We start from the raw sequence: 21,512 nt of genomic DNA on the forward strand, positions 1-21,512 counted from the left end.
TCCAACAGAGCTTTGAAAATCTCCACCTGGGAATCCGTTGGCGTCAGACAGGTTTTTTTTGTAAAGCAAGGGGTCAATGAATCAACATTCTTCACACTGCATCATCAGGAGTGACTGAGGGCTAAGGAGGTAATGAATTTACCAAGGAGGTAATGAATTGCCAAGAAGCAGGCACACACCTGCACTTTTTTAGGAGACACACTCTTGATGGTAGAATCTGGAATGGCTCAGTTTTACTAAGATTTAGTTGCCATCACCTTTGATGCTGTGGTTTGAATCTAGCACACCTCTGTGCTAACGCAGGGACTCTGACTCACCTACCCAAACGCAAAACACCTCAAGAAGTAACTTTTTCTACTCACCGTGCTAAGCAAGTAGCAAAAGCAGACTCTGGCACATGAGGTCCCCAGACTGGCAGGAGCCCATTACACTTGGTGTTGGCATTTTGTAGGGCTGCACTCTCCCACTCTTCACGACCGCGAGCAAGTCTGCGTCGAAAAAGCAAGCCACACCCAGGCAAGTTAGAAGTTTGCAAGTTCTTGTCTAAGAAAGCATAAAAAATTGACAATTCCACAGCTTCTTTAAACTATGGACTTCACTCTTCAGTGTCCAGGCCTGACCTCTATTTAGTACATTACAGCAAACCACAGAGAAGCCCATGGCTGACTCCAGGCTGTGAAGTGACCAACTCAGAAGCAAACCCACCCAACGCCAAGTGCCATGCTCACTAACGACCCTAGAAAATAACGTCAACCACCACTACCCACCAGCTTGTGATCAGAACGTACCTCACAGCCGCCAGGTGACAATCGTAGTGGACAATGTTGAAGTGAGAGACTGTGCTGTACCCCTGCTGCTTTCGGGGCTTGTTCTCAAACTCCTCTAGTGCAACGCGTTTGGTGAAAGTATAAATACCTAGGACTTTTGTAGGCTGCAAGGACACCACAGCTGTGTTAGAGATCATTTACATCTGTCACAGTTCATGCTTTGCACCATTTTGACACTGCACTGAATTTCATCTCTCCCGCCCCCTACCTCAAACTTGCACTGATCCAATTTTTTTCCCAGCTTTCACTGAAAACATCCAGCTTTCACCGGAAACACGCTTCCACTTTCCAATCATCTCTGGAATTACTGATCCCAAGAACTAAACCTGAGATTTCCTGACCTCCCAAAGCCAAGGCACCAACCCTTGTGCAGCCAGAGAGCGGCAAGTCTCCTCTGCTGACGAGAGGGCTTTGCAAACGTTATCCCCCTTTACCTGAAACTTGTATCCTTCCCGACAGATGCAGCAAGTCAGGCCTGGTTCTTCTATAAGCTCCTCCATCTGCTTCAGCAGCGCCGTCTTGGTCACTACCTGACCCTTCTCATTTGTCTGAAAGCCAAACGACTCCAGCAGGTTAAAAAGACAACGACGAACACCACCATCCCCACCATTGTACCAGGAATGCCCAACCCATTTCCCAGCCTGCTACTGGCAACCGTATTTACTCTCCCAGCAGCACCAGGCAAACCGCTCCGAGCTCTGCGATACGTGTCACCAATTCATTTTACACAATTCCTTGTGTGGCACTTTTAGCAAGACAGAAACAAAAGATCATTAGATCGTTAGTCTGCCGTCAGGGCAAAGAGACATTACCGTCATTCCCAGAGTGCCCAAGGCCTTCTGTCTCATTGCCATGGCCATACGCTTCTTCTCTGCACGTGTCTCCTTCCGGGCAGCGTCGATCTTCTTATTCACCTCTGGATGTTCCCTTAGGGCCTCCAGAAGATTCTCTGCTAACGTCCCGATCCCTTCATCGCTAGACACCTGCTCCAGTTTGTGCAGGTTGGTAATTGAGTCTGTACCTATTAGCACCTGATGGGGATTGAAACACAGCACTTTCTTCAGAAAAAGGGCGCCCATGACAGTAACTGCTCCCTCTGATCGCACCCGCAACAGCTGAGCAGAACCACTGATCTGCAACAATTTTTGTCGAGTGCCTTACTGTCTTAGAGTCATAGAATCGTTAGGGCTGGAAAGGACCTTCAAAGGTCATCTAGTCCAACCCCCCTGCAAGGAACAGGGATATCTCCAACTAGATCAGGTTGCTCAGGGCCTCATCCAACCTGGCCTTGAACGTCTCCAGGGATGGAGCATCCACCACCTCTCTGGGCAACCTGTTCCAGTGTTCTACAACTCTTATGGTAAAAAATTTTTTCCTAATATCCAACCTGAATCTACCTCCCTCTATTTTAAAACCATTACCCCTTGTCCTATCACAGCTGGCCCTCCTGAACAGCCTCTCCCCATCTTTCTTGTAGGCCCCCTTGAGGTCCTGAAAGAGTCTCAGTCTTCTCTGATGCTCTTGCATTATGGACCCTGGACCCTGCAACTGTGTGCAAGACCGGGGCAACTCGCCTCTACGCTGGCCATTACTAAGAGCTCAGACGTGGACGTTGGATAAACAGCATTCTTAGAAGAGCAGTCAGGCCCTGAGAAGCCCATCAATACTACACAGTTCACAGTCCTAAACTACCTTCACTTCCTATTGATGTGTAAATCACACACCATGAGAAGATATTTAAGTCAAAATCTCTGTCCTCGAGCCTTTTATAGACTAACAAACGATACCTGAAGCTGGTGTGCTTCTCCAAGTCCAACAAAACCACTGCAGAATCAACTATTGTACAAATATCTGCTTAGCTACAGCCACAAAAAGCAGTGTAAAAAGCCAGCTATGTCCTACTTGGCTTTCAGAACAGTCTCCTCACCTGTGTAGCAGAGTGCTGCGTGGCAAGTCCTCGCAGCAGGCGCAGGATAAAAGGAAGAGCAGGTCGAGATAAAAACTTCTTCCATATGTCTGCGTCCAAACTGCACGGAAAACAAGAGGCAGCAGCTGAAGGACAGTCACCCGTTCCGAAAAGGCACTTGGCGCTCAGCCAGCAGCACAGGCTGCAGGCAAGACGAGCACCCTTCTCCCTGTGTCCCTCCTCCATTAATTAATGGAGTGACATTCACACTCCCACTTCCATGTTGTGCATGCTTATAGTCCTAGTGTCAACTCTGAGCCTTGGGATTTGTTTTATGTTCATGAGCTGGCCATCAACTGTGAAAGCTCTATTACAGTGCAATAGGTAAGGAGCAGGCAGGAAACACAGGCATTATGATATCCAAGAAATCAGCTCGGATGGCTATCAAATGGGAATATTACAGGCACTTAGCCCATCTCTATAGTAGCCCTGTCTCACCAGCCTCTCTGCGTCACAGCTGTACCAAATCTAAATGCTTCTGAATGTGGACTTCTTGGAAGACTGTTGTGGTGATGAAAGGAGAGAAGGATGTTCAGGATTATCATATACATCAGGTTAGTGACTCTTACTTCTTTGCACTGGGAATGTGTTTTTTCATGTAGTCAAGGGCATTCTGCGTAATTCCCTTCTGAAGGATGAGGTCTTTCAGCTGATGGCCGTTACTGTTGTTCTTTATTCCCGCTGCTATTTTACAGAAGCAGTCTAGGAAAACTTTATCATCTCCACTGTGCTCCTCATCATACCTGAACAAAGAGAAGAAATGGTAACTTGGAGGCTGTCCAAAACCCTCTGCCTGTAATTCCCACTACATTATCGCTGAACGCACGTACCTACTCCGGCTCAGAGACTCAGAAAAGCTACTCAGACCCTTGTCATCTCGGAATATACTCTAAAGCCCTACTTCTTGAGCTACACACTCACATATTTCTTATAAAAATGGCTTAGAAGTGAAGTAGGAAATTAAGCTTATGCACCAGGAATCTCTGAAGCTTTGCATTACACTGAAGTAAGCATCAATGAGAAAAAAAAAAAAAAGGTATAGACTTGTCAGTACAACTCATTCCACGTGCTTTTAGTCGAGATATGACAACATACTTATCAAAGTTACAGTAGGGCTTGAATCGATCAACCAGAATCTGCATTTTCTCCATTTCCCCGAAGGACAGGTAAGGGATGATGCGTAACAGGCCTTGCAAGACGCTGAGATTGGAACGGACAAAAGTGCTGTTAATCTGATCGAGCAACATCACCAGCTGATCTTTGTCACCGGTCAGGAGGAGGTTACCCTGCAAAGGAAGAAGATCATGATTTATGTTCAGGAATAAATCTACAATGTTCAAGAAAACCCTTACTCTAGTAGCAGGTAGACTACTCCAGTCTTGAAGGATTAGAGCTCTGGACTCTGATAAGATAGCCTGATGAAGGACAAAACCCTGCCTCATTCCCAAATGTCTTGTGGGACAGCTGTAACAACTCCTCTAGCTGACAACCGACTTCTTCCATTTACTATTAAATAATTTTCTAGTTAAAAATGTCTAGTAATTCTAGCCCAAAGGAAGTCACATTCCTATACACCAACAGTTTCAAAAGATGACCAAGAAACTCTTCTCAATCTCAGTGTAGTTGAGATGCAGTTTTTATCCTCAATTAGCTGGAAAATCAATCATGTTTTCAACATGTACGAAAACACTCGAAAAGACCCAAGGCAGAGCTGTGTCTTTTCTTGTCTCTCACTGGCCTGTGGCCCAAAGTGGCAAGGAAGGGATCCAAGCAGTGTCTAATAACCCCCACCCGACTGTGCAAGAATCATCCAAAAGAAGACTTGCAGTTCTTTTGGTTCAGGGCACTCCTCTTGCCCTACCTCCAAGGCCTGCTAAGACACGCCAGCAAGCGTTAACAAGGGTTAGCCTCTCATCCAGCACACCTCTGCAGCTCCTGAAGCTCAGCATCACTATAATAAGATAAGTGCAAGCCTTGAATCCCAGTCAACGTTTCCATTCGTGCACTGAGCCCCAGGCACTCACCTTGTCCTCACTCAGAGGTTCTGCGTTGGATTCATCCAGTATGATCTCCATTATACTAAGCACTTGCTCTGCCACGGCTGCTCCTCCGCTGTCCTTACTTTCCTGCTCAGCCACCAGAGCCTGGAGAAGATGGCAGCAGTTAATGTAACACCAGAAGTAACTGGTTTAACTGACTCACACATTTCCATTCACTAACAAATAAGGAACGGCTAACAGAGAATTTGCAGTGCCAGTCCAGCAATATTTCGGATCTCTTGTAGTTGTCACAAGGCAGTATGACAGTCAGAGGTAGTTTAAATTCACTGAAGTCCACGGAAAGCTTGATGCAAGTCCAGGTTGCCCTTACCAAGTTAAGAGTTCCCAGCATGACATTCAAAGTGTTCATCTCCGGTTTTACCAACTGCTGACGATTTATTTTCACCTTCACGCAGTAACTGAACAGTTTTAACAGCACCTACAAAATACAGAGAATGCATTCTCTATGGTACCTTCGAAATGAGCAGGAGGATTTTGCTGAAATTAAAAGCGCCTGAAAATATAGCTATAGACTTCAGGGGTAAAATACAAGCCAGACTTTTACAACAATATTGACCTTAGGACAGCTTTGGTTCAAGTAAGGCCAAGGCAGAAAATCACCACTCTAATGGTGGGATTTAGTCTTATCAACTCCTTGGCTTCTACACACTCCAAAGCCTTTATAAAGAATTTTTAACCATGAGGAACAGGAGAGGGGAAAAAAGGCATTTCTCAGGTTTTCATGAATTAGTGAATTGAAACCTCTTCTCCAACACTTAAACTGCAACACAAGGCAGACAACTAAACCTCACTGTTGCTTGCAGCATTTTCCAGCACATAACTCCTGACTCCAAAGAGCAGAAGCTCAGACTCACGGTTAAAAGGTGCCGGCCTTGTTTGAAGTCCTTGATTCCAGTCAATCTGTTGAGCATGCACTCCAAGCCTCCACACTGGGCCATGACACCTGCCATTTTATAAACTTCTTCCTCATCCTCCTCTTCATCTACAGGACAGACACATATTGTGAAGAGAGGAAGTAGTCACAACATAGCAAGCTCGTGCAGCCCACAAGACAAAACAGCAAAGCAAATATGGAGAGTACAGTAGGATACGTTTACCAGTTCAAGTCACTTCAGCTGTACCAAATTTGAAAAGAATGACGAGCAGGAACATGAGGAAGGGCCAGGCAGAACAGTCCTGTGCCATGCAAGTGTTCCCATTTAAGGTATAGACTTAGAGTGTTGCTAAAATCCTCCTCCACTCTAGGTGAAGCAGGTAAATGTAGCAAAAGCAACATTAATCAACTTTAAGCTCACTGCTGTAAGGATAACAGTGTCACTGCTTCGCAGCCAACCTCAGATTTCAGAGGTAAGCCCAGCTTTCAGGAGACAAGTGCATTACCAGTGGTGGAGTCGAGAGACTCGATGAATTCCTCAGTTGCATCTCCCAGTAACCCTCGCATGCGGTAAATGATCCTCATCGGCTCACCCTGCAAGAGGAGAGCATTATATTAACTATACGTCTGTGGGCACTTCTATCCAAGTCCTGTTCTCCTCTCGGTGTGTGTAACAGACACTCCAGTGTCTCCTTTGTGCTGTTTTGACTGCGGATGGTAACCCAGAGGAATCTCTCACTCCCTCATTCTCCCCTTACTGAGATGAATTAAAAACAACAATAAAGGCACCACCTGCGAAAACATCAATAACTCATCTATTGGTCTGTCCACCTTCTCCTAGCGTTGCCAGCTGGATGGACAGGCTGGTAATAAACAGCCTCTTCCTCCTTACATCTTCTCCAACAGTTTCCTTCAGCACCAGTGAAGGATCTAGCCAAGCAAAATGTGTTCATCTATGGAGAAACACCTGCTTTCCATGGCAGCCTTTCCCTCCGAGGGTATTGCGCAGCATTCCTGGGAAATACAGGGATTGGGCACAGCCCAGTAAATGAAGCAGGAGAGGCTAATTGGATGAGTGCTTTCAAATAGATAAAATCTGCAGTGATGGAAAATGGAAGAGGAGGAGTAAAAGGCAATTTAATGAGCTTTCACTAAGACAGTATATTACTAAAACGATACAGCCAAACCCGCTGAAGCACAAGCTGTGCTTTTACCCTGGGAAAGGGCTAGTTTTCCAGACGCATTTCCAGCTGGAAATACTGACAGCGTATCACTAAACTTTCTGTTTTAATCCATAGGTCTGAATAAAAAGCAGAAAAGCAAAATCCCAGATTTGGGAGCAGGAGACCTTGCGAGAGAAAACCTGTCAGCGAGCGCGCTAAGCCTAATGTGGAATCAGCAGTGCTTAATGTCACAGCGACACATAAGCACGGGGAGAGCCCCGGGGGGAAGATCTGCTCAAAGGCCACGTTAGAGACCAGCAATTAACACCACAGGGGCCCTGGTAAAATGGCAGATGAACAAAAAAAAAAAGCCAGTGAGAGACAAGGGAAACAAAAAGGGGCCTGAGGTTGCGTTCTTGTGCGCCTGTCTATTTCCCAGGGAACGTGAGCTGCAGCTCCAGAAGCGCTTTGCGGAGGTGCACACAAAGGGAGACGGATGAAAGCTGTTCAGTGCCAGGAACGCTGAGCAAACCCTGCCCCTCACCATCAGCACCGCATCCCGGGCGAGCCGCACACCGGCTACAGCTCCGTGCCTCCCCGCTCCGGGCGGACGGGCAGGCAGGGGGGGCACGTGCCGTGAGTTCCCTCAGTGACCTGATCAGAGCTCACAGATTGAGACCAGCACCGCGCTTCCCTATCCAAGTTGGGACCTTACTACAAAGTTATCACTGTCACTTACCTTTGGGCTTGATTTTGCAGTACAGGTGGCTTTTTTTATTTAAAGCAGAATCATTTAGGTTGGAAAAGACCTTTCAGATCATAGAATCATAGAATGGTTAGGGCTGGAAGGGACCTTCAAAGGTCATCTAGTCCAACCCTCCTGCAAGGAACAGGGATATCTCCAACTAGATCAGGTTGCTCAGGGCCTCGTCCAACCTGGCCTTGAACGTCTCCAGGGATGGAGCATCCACCACCTCTCTGGGCAACCTGTTCCAGTGAGATCATCAAGTCCAACTGTTAACCCAGCACTGCCAAGGCCACCACTAAACCACATCCCCCAGCACCACATCTACACGTCTTTTAAGTACCTCCAGGGACGGTAACTCAACCACTTCCCTGGGCAGCCTGTTCCAATGCTTGACAACCCTTTCGGTGAAAAAAAATTTTTCCTAATATCCAATCTAAAAGTTCCCTGGCACAACCTGAGGCCATTTCCTCATCCTATTGTTTGTTACTTGGGAAGAGAGGCCAACATCCACCTCGCTACAGCCTCCTTTCAGGTAGTTGAAGAGAGCAATAAGGTCTCCCCTGAGCCTCCTTTTCTCCAGGCTCAATAACCCCAGTTCCCTCAGCTGCTCCTCATAAGACTTGTGCTCCAGACTTCGTTGCCCTTGTCTGGACATGCTCCAGCACCTCCATGTCTGTCTTCTAGTGAGGGGCCCAAAATCAAACATGGTATTTGAGATGTGGCCTCACCAGTGCCAAGTAATGAAGGACAATCACTCCCCTAGTCCTGCTGGCCGCACGATTTCTGATAGAAGCCAGGATGCTTGATGAGAACCATTCCCCATATCATAATTCACTAAAAACAGAGGTTTTGTTTGAACTTTTCCCCACAAACACAGCAAACAAATGGTTTCAGGAAATTGAGGTTTCAGTCAAAGGTTACTGCAACCCAAGAGTAAACGAGGAACAAACAAGAAATACCAGACAAATCAGTCTTTTATGATCTCAAGTGCTACTAGCAGTGCCTTTAAAGAACATATTTGTAATGGGCAAGATTTAGACTGATGGATTCCTTCTCACTGAGAGTTTAATTTAGTAGCTACAAAAAAGGACAGGAAGAGCTTGTTTCAGACCACATCCACCTCTGGAACAAGCTTACTGGGACATGGTGGACTAGTCCCTTAAGACCGTTGGGTCCATTTCTTCATCTGAAAAACAGGCAATACACACTACTAAGAGCAAACCCGGAGGATAAAATCTGTCAGGTTCTTGAGATTCCTATAAGAAAAGCTCAAGAGCAGAAGTGCAAAGTAATATGGAGAAACGTTGGATACTCTGACTGTATAAATAACTTGGGTTCATTTCTGAAGTGCAGATTGATGGAGCAATCTGGTGTTCCTGTCTGTACACACGCATTAAACTGTCACGTGCAGGCGGAGTGTGAAATGCGCTCTGAAAGGCGGTGACACAAAGTTCAGCTATTTCCTCCAAGGAATGTAAGGCAGTTTGTTAGTCAAGAAGACAGTTCACATATCTGATACGCCACACGGGTAAGTTCAACACACTCACCTGGGTCAGCATTATGTGCTTTTAAATCACCTATGTTGCAGAAATGAGTAACGGTCCATCAAGCACAAAAAGGTGCTGAGCAATTATACCAAAGAAATTATATGCCAGAAAATAAATCCTGACTTGTGTGGGTTTTTTTTTTTTTCCTTTTCATTTTTTTTTGTTACTATCAAGGACAAGTGCTTTGTGCTGTTAACATACAGAAAGATAAGACATACCTCATTAGTGGGACACCACACCTTCTTGTAGACCTCAGCCACAGGCAGATCCAAACTGATGATCTTATTGTTCACCAAAAGCTGAAAGGGGAAAAAAAAAAGTCAAGAACGAGCTCACACTGCATCATCATTCTAGCAATCATGCCTCGAAATGGCATCCCCACGCATCCGTGCAAGAAATCCACACTTGTGCCTTCTCACCTCCATTCCACTGTCATCCTCCAGCAGAGCTACCAGGTCACAGTCCTGACAGATTTTGTTCTTGATGTCTCTCATGAGCGGCCCAATGCCAGGCTCATTACTGCTGTAGGGATTTCCTGGCATTCTGCCCTGTAAGAAGTCTTCCTGCTGGGGATCTTTCTCCAGAGTTACAAAGAACTCGGTCACTTCATTCTCTTCCTAAAGAATAGCAGCAGAGAGAGTGAATAAGTTTCGTGGATGTCTAGTATCAGTTAGGAAGCAGATTCCATGATACAATACTACTGCTATCTATTTAAGAAGTCTAACTTCGTAAGTGATGCTACAGCCATCTCAATACTTACAGGATAGATGATACTGCATAGTCTCTCAAAGATGAAGACTGGAGTCCTGTAGTCATCAAGGCTGTAACGTTTTGCAGTCTCTATGCACACTGCCATAAATGCTTTGGTTTCAGATTCTGTGCCTGCCAAGAAACAACAGTATTAAAAAAGACACAGGAGACACTTTTACAGGTTCCATTTTAACTCAGCAAACACAATAAATCCTTCGGCAATAAGCACCATATTTTGGTGTCCTCCTCTTTTGCATACCCACTACTCAAAAGATGAAAGGCTATTTATTGGTATGGTTACTAGGAAAACCCTTTGCATGCTTGGGCTGCAGTAAAACAATCCCATAAAAAGGAGGAGGTTTAAATTCCGGGAAAATAAGAGGAGACTCCAGGAACATCATTTACCTTTTCTGTGCCAAAAGAAAATATTGGAAAGTCCAAGCCTTAGAAAAGCCCTCACTACAGTAGTCTTTTAGAAAGAAGTTCCTTGTGTGGCTGTAACAATCTGGTTTCTCATCCTGGTTGACTCAAACTCTGGATTTACGGAACTGAGGTGATTTTACCTGTCGTCATATCCTCCAGCATCTCCAGCAGCATGTCCTGGGTTTCATCGATCAGCTTTGTTCTCTGTACCACTAACTTCCTCAAACACAGGTAACCATTCAGGACCGTACCCACCAGGCGGCTTTTGAAGTGCCGTTTGATGGATTCCACCTCCACGAAGGAAGACAGAAGACCTATAGAGCAGTAAGATATTTAGGAAGTGGGAGAGTGAGCTTAATTTGTTAGCTCTAAATTTCAATTTTTTCATTTCAAAAGAATGACCTAGTTTACGATGCGTTTCAATTACCAACAAGTTTTTGAAAAAAGTACACCCTAGAAGATTCATGAAAAAAAAAAGCTACCATAGAATAAGTAGGTAGGAATAAATCAGCAGACAGCCCTGGGAATTATGTTGTACGATAAATGTAATTAAGGAATGGAGGAGAAAAGTGATATGACAAAGTTTGTTTATGATACATTACAACAGTTCAAGTAACTAAAAACTCAATCTGATCACAAAAAAACTACAGAAAAATCTATTTAGGGAGTTAAATTGATGGGAAAAATCCAACGCCAGCCATTGCAAAACACTGAACCACACCTCTGAAATTCTGCTACGTGCTGTTACAGAACAACCCTCGCCCCATCTCTAACCAGGAGTTGTGTTGATGCCACCAAATACCTGTCAGACTCTTCAAGGCATATCCCTGCTGCAAATCAGTGCTGAGTGTTGCTTCTTCCAAGGCAAGTAAACGAGCTATTTCCTGAAAATAATTAATAAGTCAATTAGGATTAGAACCTGCAATGCCAATAATGACTAGCTGGGGAGCGTCTACAACGGGGTGCAAAGGAGCACAGCAAAGAAACAGAGCCAGTCACAGAGAAACCACAACTGCCACGCAGCAGTAGGGAGGGAAGGGGGAGAGGAGAGAAAAACTACCCCCAAAATCCTCCTCGTCTTGTCCATATGCCTACCTACTACTGCTTTGCTCTAGTGGCCCTCCATGATGGACTCGAGGCCACCATTAAATACAGAGAGTGTCATCCACCTCTTTGGAGCGCACAAGGGATGACCACAGCAAACTCCTAAGACCTAACACTCTGAAAACTGCAACTGAAACGTGGTGCTTCTCCAACAGGCTGCAATTCACACTCAAGGAATGGTAGCACACCTAATCCTCTCCTGTCATTAAGGCCTTTTGGAGTCCAGTCTGGTAGCTAAGACGGCTTCCAACTTGGACCTGGTGCCAAGTCAGTGTAGCAATATTTATACCCCTCCTTAGCACAGCTGCCCCTAGAGCAGTTAACTGGCATAAACCAGTCAGTCTGTGCCAAGGAATACTACAGCTGGGGCTAAAACCACTGTAGCTCTTTCTGTTCAGAGATGACAGCAAAGAAGTGTGAATTTCATAAACCTGGAAAGGGTCAGCAACAGGGCACTGAACAAAGAGATGAAGATTTCAAAGCAAAAAAGCCAAACTGACAGGTCAGGGACAAGTTTCCTGTTGCTACCTAGTTCCTCCAAACAAATTCATACCTTAGTGATGAGGCTGCCAATATAGGGCAGAACCCCCCTGGCTGCCAGGTAGATCTTCCAGTGGGCTGGTTTGATGAGTTTCTGATACAGTGCCAGGTACTCGGCGGCACACTCGCCAGCAATGCTCAGCTCATCCAGGTAGCTAGTAAAGAGAAACACAAACTGACAACCACTTCACCATACCAAGAGGTATTCACAGCTTAAGGACACCATGGAAAGAAAGAAAAAGCCTCCAGAAATCTATCCTCCTTGTTGTCCTCCTACCTAACAGCATAACTGATATTCATTACTCAATGGCTAAAGTGGCATTTAGTCCCAAAAAAAAGAGTTCCCCAACTGTGTTACTAGCATCAATTGAGGTAAGTTACATCACAGGAATTGGAAAAGGGTTCGTCCTATTATTTTGCTGTCTAAGAGGCAGGGGAAATGTTGTCCACACAGCTGAACACCATCTGCTTAACTCTGGAAAAAGCACAGAACTGCAACAGTTTATTGCCAAGCAGCAAAAAAAGGGAAAAAAGTCTCCCTAAATCTTTACCACTCCAGCTAATTAAGTTGTAAATCCAGCCAAAAAAGACCTGTGAACCAGAGGTATACAAGGGAGAGGTGTGAGAAAAGTTGGAAGGCGGCAGAGATTCTCATGGGAATAAAAAGCAAAATAATCCTGGAGCTGCCAAGTGTGGCAACACGGAAATACCTTGTCAGGAGATCAAGGACTTGCTGTTTGCGGCTGGGGATGGTGGCCAGAGCTTCCACGATGGTGCAGGCAGCCTGCCTCGCCGCTTGAGTGGCAGGAGTGAACAGCACCTGAGGCAAGAGCACAAAAAACCAGTAGCATTTGACGTGCACGGATACACTAGGGGCATCTTACAAAAAGGCACAGCATACATTAGGGCAGTTGGATGCTCTCTTATTCCTCCAAACACTTGATCCTGGGAGAATGCCTACTTTGTGAGCCATCAAAACATCTAAACAACGCGCTGTGTAGGCAACATACTCGCACACACACACACGAGAAGAAAAACTTTTGCCCAGGACCCATGAAAATTCACCAGTCAAAACGCAGCTAAGTAGACAGGTAGGAGCAATGTGGCAATTAAAAGTTTAAAAACATGCAGACTACTGGATAAATGTTTACATGTAGTATTTTTAAGGGAACCAAGCTGCAAATGTGATTTGGAATTAGATGCAGTTACAGTCTCCCGAAGTATCATGTGGCAAAAACGTGGCACACTAACAATCTCTGATGGTTAACTCTGTCCAGTGCATCCCACTGGAGTTTTCACCCACGTCTACCTGTCGCAGCCAATTGTTGTGTCCCAGCTTGAGATCCAGAGGGCAAGTTCTCTTCCCACGGCGACTCATGAACTGTTTCCATTTCCAGACGTATTTTTCCGACAAGTAGAGCTGGTGAAGCTCAGCTTTGCTGGGAGATTTCCCATTGGCATCTGCACCTGCAATATTGTACACAGCTCAAGAGAACTGTCGACTGTTTTCATTCCTTTCTGCTGCCATTTTCACTTCTGCACGGAGCTACATTCACTGCCAAGCCAGATGCAAATCCCATAGTCTCTCAGGGAATTCAACCAGCTTTTTTATTTGGCTGGTATTATTTTAAATAAGCAACGAGTTTCATTTTTTACATTCCCCTGATTACCTTGAGGCACAGTGCATTTTCTGCACGGACTCTGAGCAACACAGCTTAAGAGAAGTCAGCACTACAATCTTTAGGGACTACGTAGCTAAGTGTGAAGGTGGTATCAGATGCCACGGGACAGAAGCCAACGCAACTGTACAGAAGTACATTCCTTATTAAACCTGGAAGGACATACGTGTTCCTTCACAAAACTGCACAAAGTGAAAAGCATAGGGCTACCTCTGGCAGGGAGGCACTTTTTCCAAGCTTCATATGATGCTTTGGGGTCCCTCTTGAGCCACAGCTGAGCTTGTGCATGGATTTCATTGCTGTAAGGCTTCACAGTGGTGAGAGCATCCATAGGCACATCCTAATAAACAAAAAAGCTCTATGATTCTTCAGAAATGCACAGCTTGTTCCCTTATGAGCAACTCCTGGTTGCATTTGTTCCACGAATAGGTAAATCTAGCTCATGAACAACAGCAGGGTATACATTTTCTATTAATGATGAACTAAGAGAGATGCCTCATTCCAGTTACTCCTGAAATATGACTCAACCCATTGTTGATGCAGCCAATCGATATCATTTTTATTAGAGTTGTAGCTCTGTATTTAAAAATCTGAGTCAAAGGTATTTGATTCTACCATGTTTAGGCACTTCATTCTACAAAGCTGTCAAATGCACCAAAAGCCTGTCCAAAATAACCAAGCTGTAGCTTTGAAGTACATCTTTCCCCATGCCTCAAATCTGAGGGGAACAAGACAAAAGCCCTGTTTTAAATAGTGGTGGTCAAAGCCACCAAACCAGTAAAAACGGAAAGCGTGTAAATTTGCAGTCTGCAAAGACAAGAGTCACAGGACTTGTGCCTCCCAGTAACTGTGACCAGGAAAAGCAAGCCCTGGCTTCCTCGCAAAGTTATTAATCACTGAGATCAGTGTGCCAGACTTTAATCAGCAAATTTTGAGATGCTTTGCTCAGCATCTAAGGCAGTACCTTGTTTTTCTTGCTGGTTGGAGCAGGTGGCTTGATCAGCTTTTGAAGAATGCGCAGGCACATGAGGGTGATGTTTTCAACAACCACTGGCGTCTTAATGTTCACCGCCATCAGAAAGAGGCTGAGAGCTGAAAGACAGACATAAATGTTCATGCCACTAAGATCTGCAGAGAGATCTTACACCTCCACAGCTCTATACAGCACACTGGAGGTGTTTGGAGTTAGGTAAGACCTCACTCGTATCCTCAAGCAAAATTATCACATTCTCACGCAGCCAAGGATGGAAAACAATTACTTTTTTATTACAGCAAGAGAGTTTTGCCATCCTTCCCTTTACACGTTCTTTCTACTTCCCAGCACTCTTCTTTCAAGAGATGTACTACTCCAAGACAAGGCTATCTGGTGCTAACTCCATTTTTAACCTTAATCACAAGCTGAGTCAGCATCAGTTCCGTCCCTTAAAAATCTTACCACAGTGCACTGACCTGGGTATGGCATTTTAAAATAAAGCTTTCACACGAGTCGTTTGGACTCACCACAACGTAGTCGAAGCTCCCAGCAGCTGTCTTCCTTCGAGATGGAATCTGTCAGCAACAACATTTCATACTGGAGGCTGCTAGCCTGTAACAGACACATGTTCAAACGGCTTAACGAGTCTCTGCCATGCAGTCCTTTGTGCTTTCTGATATTCAAAACACACAGGTTCAAAACACATCGATCTAAATCACTTTAATCCCATGCCCACTTGAGACAACCGGCAATCTACTTGAGAGCGCTGCAAGCAACAGCCAAGACAGGCAGAACTGCCTGAGGAAACTTAGGCATATACCTAATCACATAATTTTGTGCTTTACTGTATCATTTATCTTAATTCCCAGCAAGAGAAAAACACCTTCCATGTTACAAACACACCATGATAATAGAGAAGATGCAATGACTGGAGGAGCAGGAAGAAGAAAGAGGAAAATCCTTGAGTCTCTCACCAAGTCTGGATTTGCCCAGTGTCCCTTCAGAGCTGCAGAAACCTTCCCAATGATTAAGTCATTCATTTGCTGTGTGGCCTCTGGATTGTCCCTAATTCCAGAAGGAAAAAGAGAACCCTTAATGCTGTGCTCATATTAAATACCAAAAGCTCCTGGGATTTTGGCTTAGTTGATAACAAATGTACAAGCAGTTACAGTCTACAGTTTGCTGATGTGAGATACCTCCCCATAAAGCTACTCCTTTCTGACCACGCGGATTTCCAGAGCTCACCAGAAATCCGAGGGCTGCAAACACGGAATCGGATCTAACCTGGTCAGAAGGCACATGAGCTGCCGGACCTCCTCCCGCATAGCGGCTGCGCCTCGGCGCAAGTTGTAGTCAAAGAGCTCTCGGATGAGCCCCTGGGACACGAGGATATGCCGGATGGCAGAGTTGGTGGCCAAAGCCCGGAGCAACGTTATGCAGTGCTCGGTGACGGCTGAGGCGCAGCCGTAGCACTTGGTCGATGACGTGTGGCCACAGCCCAAAACTGACAAGGCACGGTACTGGCTGGCAGTAAACGTGGGCTGGACAGTGGTTCGTGAGGACTTCGTTGCTGCCTCTCTCTGTTGGAGATCGTATTCCAGGAGTTCCTTTCGTGAGGCAAACACTTTCTGGAAACACAGAAAAGGAGAAACAGAAGTTGTGGAATCGTGAGGCAGCACATAATTGCTAATCCCATTCACAGGTTATTTTCTCTGTGGCGAAACGTTTTTAACCAAGTATCTCAAAACCTGAAATCCTCCATGTGAATGGCAGACTTGGGAAATCCATTAGAAATATCAGCCTAACTCCCAGTTACCCGCCCTGTTCGAAGGCTTGCTGTCTACATTACATGCAGTGTAATACTGGAAACGTGACAAATCATAGCTTTTAGAAATGATTATGCTGTTATTTCCCTGAAAATATGCAGTTGATTGCCTATTGTTAATGATATCAAATGCGGAATGGCAACACCTTACTTTCTATTTCTGATACACGCTGTATCTGGTGACAGAAGAAAACACGCGAATTCAAATTAAATCCCACCATACCTGGATGATTTTGGAAAGTTCATCGAAAGAGTTCTTGCAGTCACCACAATACTCCTGGGCTAACTGGAGGATGTATCTATTCACACTAGCTGAGGTAGAACTTATCCCTCCACTACCACCAGATTCATCCTGGAAAAAAAGAGAAAACGAAAAGGAATCATATCTGGAGGCTACGCACAAAAATAACTACTGCAGAACAGCACCCAAGGCAAGGATCTTTAGTTGCTCTGGGTGGTAGAAAGGCCAGTGTCTCACCAGCCCAGAGTTCTGGGCAAGATCCACCTGTCCCGTGTTACCTGTGGCTTTTCAGGAGCCGCCTCGTTCACTTTACACAGCAGGTTTTCTAGCTGCGGTCGGTGTCCCATTAGCTGGTGATACACTCTGTCAGCCTTATCCAGGAGAGTGTTGATATTTGTTACTGCCTAAGAATAAAAAAAAGGAAACTTTTAAAGGACATTTTTTACGGGAACATAACTTATTTTATGTTCAGATGCAATCTTTAATTCTACAGAACTACAACCACCAAGCTCCAAGTCTTCCGTCTCTTTTGCCTTTCTCTGGCAAAAAAATAAATAAATGCTGATGCTGCCCCCTGCTTCTGCCACGAGTGCCACTCTGCTGACACCACAGTCAGCACACGTACCCTTTGGAGCAGGCCACGTGTCGCAGTGAGTGGTTCATCCACTAGCAGGGTTGCTCAGATGGGATGGTAACGCATACAGTACAACCCAAATTCACCCTGTTGTACAGCAGGGCAAAGAGATGCAGTGACAGATAACTGGTTTATAAGTAAAGCACTGAATTCTACCTTTTGATAAGATTTAGTGCAACAAGACAGTAAACAAGGAACACATTAGTTAGTGAGAAGCCTTGAAGGAGCACTGCTTTTCCTGTTATTCCCAAGAGGGATGGACTTCTTATATCCCTACATTGTTGACTTGGCCAAGAGATACAGCATTTCATTCATCAATCTGCTACTAGTCTCACCTTCTTTCGATCCTCTTCGTTTTCTATGGGATCCACTGCACAGCAAGGCTTGGCATACAACATGAAGTCAAAGCGAGCGTATTTACAGAACCCACAGGCATTGCAAAGGAAGGGATCTTTCTCATCATAATTAATGGACCTGAAAGGTAAGCCAGAAAGGTCAAAGAATTCAGCTGAACTTTATCAAGGTAACTAGGGAATGAAGTGAGCTGTAAACAGACTCAGTAGGTAAAAGAAAAGGATGGCCCTTAAAATGTCTAACCTACCAAACTACCCTGGGGAAGCCACAAGTGAAATCCATGAGGTACATGGGAATTAAAACCCATAAATCAGTCAATAACAACAACAAAAAAATCCTTACAGAAGCAGTGCTACATTCTGGCTGGAAAAAAGCAGAAACAGATGTGAATTTGTTCCTAACCATCCTACTTCAACTACAGTAATTCCCAGCAGAACGTCAGGCTAGGGCACCGTGCCCCTTACAAGAACACAGATAAAAAGAAACCATTCTGTTTTGTAAGGTTTAGGCTTTCAATAGCTTTCACTCTTTACCCAGTTGCACTGGGACTAGCTACAGCATACTTATTATCCCACTGCAGACTAGAGTAGCACGACACAAACTGGTTTCCAGCTCTCATCATTCAAGAAGGGATACGGAAACCTTTCGATATACCAGTAAGCAGCTGATCTATGGAAAAAATCTGCTAAACACCTTGAATCCCATGAACACTAGAGGAATACGGGACAAAATAAGGGGAGAAGAGACACGAGATAAGGAGACAAAACTCACAAAAGAGAAGGATTTACAATACTGTAGTGAAAGCTTGAATAGTGCACAGTAAATTATGCCCTGAGCCCTGCTCTGAATGAGGGGAGCACAACAAAAGCTCTGCATGGGCGAGCGAGCACGGTCCGTCCCGCGCAGAGCCAGGGATCCCGCGAGGAAACCCCCCTGCCATCGTGTAACTGAACTCCAGCCTCGTGCCCTTGAACAGGCAGGCCAAAAATAACCTCCCCCTGGGAATTTTCTTTTTTAAACTTCTGAGGGCTTGATCTGAAACTTGTGTGTTCTTTCAGTGTCGTCGCATCAGGCTTCCTTTGTCAGCCTGCATTAACGTTAAATCCCTGTAAGCCTGTTTTATACTTCTCCCCTAATTTGATTGTGTGGTTGTATTAACCAGAATCACGGATTTCAATAGGAGGGTTATTTTGTTGAACATCCAACTTGGGCACCAGCACAAGGGCTCCGTGGGGAGGAAGGAGGAAGACGTACCTGCACTTGTGGCACTGGTACACGTTTTCGCCGCAGTTCCCGCACACCCCCGGGTTGGCCGGGACGGACGCGCTGCACCGGGGGCACTGCAGGGTCTCTGTGGAAGCCTGATAATTCTCATAAAAATCTGCAAATTCGATCATCAGGTTCGAAGCCACGATGGGCAGCGGCAAATCAATCTTCACCTCCGTCTGGCCTGGGGTCAGCTGGACTTTTTTAGCTTTGTGCCAACGAGCTGGCCTGGGAAAAAGGGAAGAAAGCGGCGGCGTTTTTCAGCAGGGAAGTGCCCTCCCTGCCCACGTACAAAGAGAAGCCAAACGCAACCGTCTCGGCTCCAAATCTACTTTAAATGGGATGAATGGAGAGCAGTTCTAGGATTCGTTTCCTTAGCTTCTGTATTGACATGATATGTAGCCAGAAATACATTTTAAGCCTTTATCCTCTTCATAGAGAGAGACTGTTTAGGATTAAAGAGCTGTTGATGCCTCATGGAAAAACTTTAATTCTACAGACATTTTCTAGGGATTTTCACCTCCATTTTTTTTTATGAGTAAGGACATTTGCATGAAAACAGGATATTTATTTCTAAAGATCTCATCTGCTCCCACTGCTTATTCTCAACCTGAAGTCAGAATCCTCTCTTTGTGACATCATAATCCTCTCCACAGCAGCCACTTGTGATGTCACAGAGGATTAAGACTTCAAATAAGCAATAAGCGGCAGGCACAGATTAATCCCTAAGCCAGAGAGATCTGATTCTGGTGAGAACATCTCAAGAAGTAAGAAGGGAAAGCATATAAGCAGAACTGGCTCCAGACTGAGCAGTGTATAGAAAAGGAGCCATTTTTCCTGGGTAAAGCAGCAGCCGAGAGTTAGGCCATCCAACTTCTGATTTTAGTTCTGCTATATGGCTTCAAACACGTAATGTTAACACTTCCTGCATTTTTGGACATGTTGCAACATCCAAATCCCTTTCCGAGTCCAACTCTGCAGGAGGTGCTCTTGGTATTAATATTGGTTTCCACAAAATTAAGTTAGGTGCTTAAAACCACGCCTGTCAAAAGTTTGTATATACAAATTTCACAGGCATTTTTGAAGCTCTAGGTGAAATTTGGATCTTTTCTTCAACAATTTATTGCAGGACATGCAGAACAATCCCACCCAACGTGGGCCAACAGTGATGAGTAATAGTCTAAGAAGGAACGTTAGCTAAAACGAGAAGCCAGGCACCTCCAACAGGAATCGTAATGTCAAATTCAGAGATGTGCACACAAACAACACGGACGAGCGTACTTGTTTTTCAGCTCCACTATGGCTTGCACTGTCCTGTTGTTGTAATAGAGGTTGATGGTTCGGACCATTTTGGTCCGTTTCAGGTCTCCTATCTTCACTGTCACTTTGCTGATGGTGTGGCTGCCGATCAGCTTCACCACTTGCTGGGTGGTCGTATACCGCGTGTCCACTTTAATGGAGGAAAGCTTGATGTACTGAGAAGACAAAACCAAGGACATGCTGCCTATATGATTACATCCCCAAAAACTCAGAAACATAGCCAATTATGTTGTTGCAAATGGCTGGGATCTCTAGGATAGGGAAGGGTTTAAGAACAGCAGTAACTTACGCAGAAGGGCACCTCTGGATTGTTGCAGACAAGGCAAGGATCGCTTTCCAGGTAATAGCCATCAAATTCCACCAGCCCAGACAGCGTGCTGGAAAGAAGGGAAGAACATTGATGTATAGAATTTGGCATTCACTGTGTTTTAAACAGAAGTCATTCAATCAGAATAGTTTTGGTTTACCTGTATTCCCCAGTCCTAGATTTAGTAACAGAAGCGTTACAATATAAAGCACATTGAAAATTAATGTTTTTCACTAGGAAACACTTCAGTATAATTATTAACTGCCTAAGTATGACTATAACACAACACTTAACTCTGCAAGTCTATATTCTCCAATTGTTCCTAATATTTTGTAACTGAAAACGAACGCAAAAAAGCTAAAGCCAAACTACTGCTGATAGCACACAGAACGTCACGTTTTTCAGATGGAAAAAAAGAATCTGCTGTTCTCCCAAGGCCAGCTGCAGCAAGCACGAAATCTCAGCAGGGGTCCCTCCTCCGCCACAATTTCCTTAGAGGAATTGTGAATTCCCCTGGGGATCGCAGCTCCTCCGCTGAAAAGCTCCTTTAGTGAAATGGATCAGAGTCAGAAGTAACTCACTTGTAAATGTTGGAGTTCGGGTGGTTGGTAAGGATGTGGTTTTGAGTCCGGAGGATCTCCACGGCCTTTTGGGAGTATTCCTTCAGCTGAAATACAATTAGGCAAATATTGTCTGCTCAATTATTTTTTTTTATTGCTACAAAGACAAAAAGATTTCTTATCTTGTGGAGTTTCAGGTCCCCCAGAAGATGCACGCACTATACCCACAGGAATTTATGGGGTTAATCGTTACCCAGGAACGGAACAGATCCTAAAACCTAAAGACCTAAGCTAAAAAACTAACCTAAATCCTAAAAGACCTTTACCACAGTAACAGAGCTATGTGGGAGT

General features: G+C 44.9%; 1 protein-coding gene across 1 annotated transcript in view; it reads right to left on the reverse strand.

Annotated features, from left to right (window-relative positions):
- Nucleotides 1–21,512, reverse strand: part of UBR4 (ubiquitin protein ligase E3 component n-recognin 4) — a 78,267-nt gene that overhangs the window by 8,320 nt on the left and 48,435 nt on the right. Inside the window, exons 72-102 of the mRNA XM_086625712.1 lie at nt 21,183–21,268; nt 20,584–20,671; nt 20,256–20,449; nt 18,963–19,202; nt 17,690–17,828; nt 16,999–17,124; nt 16,703–16,831; nt 15,939–16,282; nt 15,629–15,719; nt 15,182–15,266; nt 14,646–14,773; nt 13,892–14,021; nt 13,312–13,469; nt 12,713–12,822; nt 12,016–12,157; nt 11,161–11,242; nt 10,499–10,672; nt 9,946–10,067; nt 9,605–9,802; nt 9,404–9,484; nt 6,234–6,321; nt 5,708–5,835; nt 5,164–5,271; nt 4,818–4,937; nt 3,889–4,079; nt 3,363–3,536; nt 2,755–2,854; nt 1,640–1,858; nt 1,262–1,375; nt 789–931; nt 363–488 (exon numbers count right to left, since the gene is read on the reverse strand). Of these exons, the coding sequence (XP_086481838.1) occupies nt 363–488; nt 789–931; nt 1,262–1,375; nt 1,640–1,858; nt 2,755–2,854; nt 3,363–3,536; nt 3,889–4,079; nt 4,818–4,937; nt 5,164–5,271; nt 5,708–5,835; nt 6,234–6,321; nt 9,404–9,484; nt 9,605–9,802; nt 9,946–10,067; nt 10,499–10,672; nt 11,161–11,242; nt 12,016–12,157; nt 12,713–12,822; nt 13,312–13,469; nt 13,892–14,021; nt 14,646–14,773; nt 15,182–15,266; nt 15,629–15,719; nt 15,939–16,282; nt 16,703–16,831; nt 16,999–17,124; nt 17,690–17,828; nt 18,963–19,202; nt 20,256–20,449; nt 20,584–20,671; nt 21,183–21,268 (4,358 nt within the window). The remainder of the gene's footprint in view (nt 1–362; nt 489–788; nt 932–1,261; nt 1,376–1,639; nt 1,859–2,754; nt 2,855–3,362; nt 3,537–3,888; nt 4,080–4,817; nt 4,938–5,163; nt 5,272–5,707; nt 5,836–6,233; nt 6,322–9,403; nt 9,485–9,604; nt 9,803–9,945; nt 10,068–10,498; nt 10,673–11,160; nt 11,243–12,015; nt 12,158–12,712; nt 12,823–13,311; nt 13,470–13,891; nt 14,022–14,645; nt 14,774–15,181; nt 15,267–15,628; nt 15,720–15,938; nt 16,283–16,702; nt 16,832–16,998; nt 17,125–17,689; nt 17,829–18,962; nt 19,203–20,255; nt 20,450–20,583; nt 20,672–21,182; nt 21,269–21,512) is intronic.

Source organism: Tauraco erythrolophus, chromosome 23 (assembly GCF_009769465.1).
Source record: "Tauraco erythrolophus isolate bTauEry1 chromosome 23, bTauEry1.pri, whole genome shotgun sequence".
Lineage (NCBI taxonomy): Eukaryota > Metazoa > Chordata > Aves > Musophagiformes > Musophagidae > Tauraco > Tauraco erythrolophus.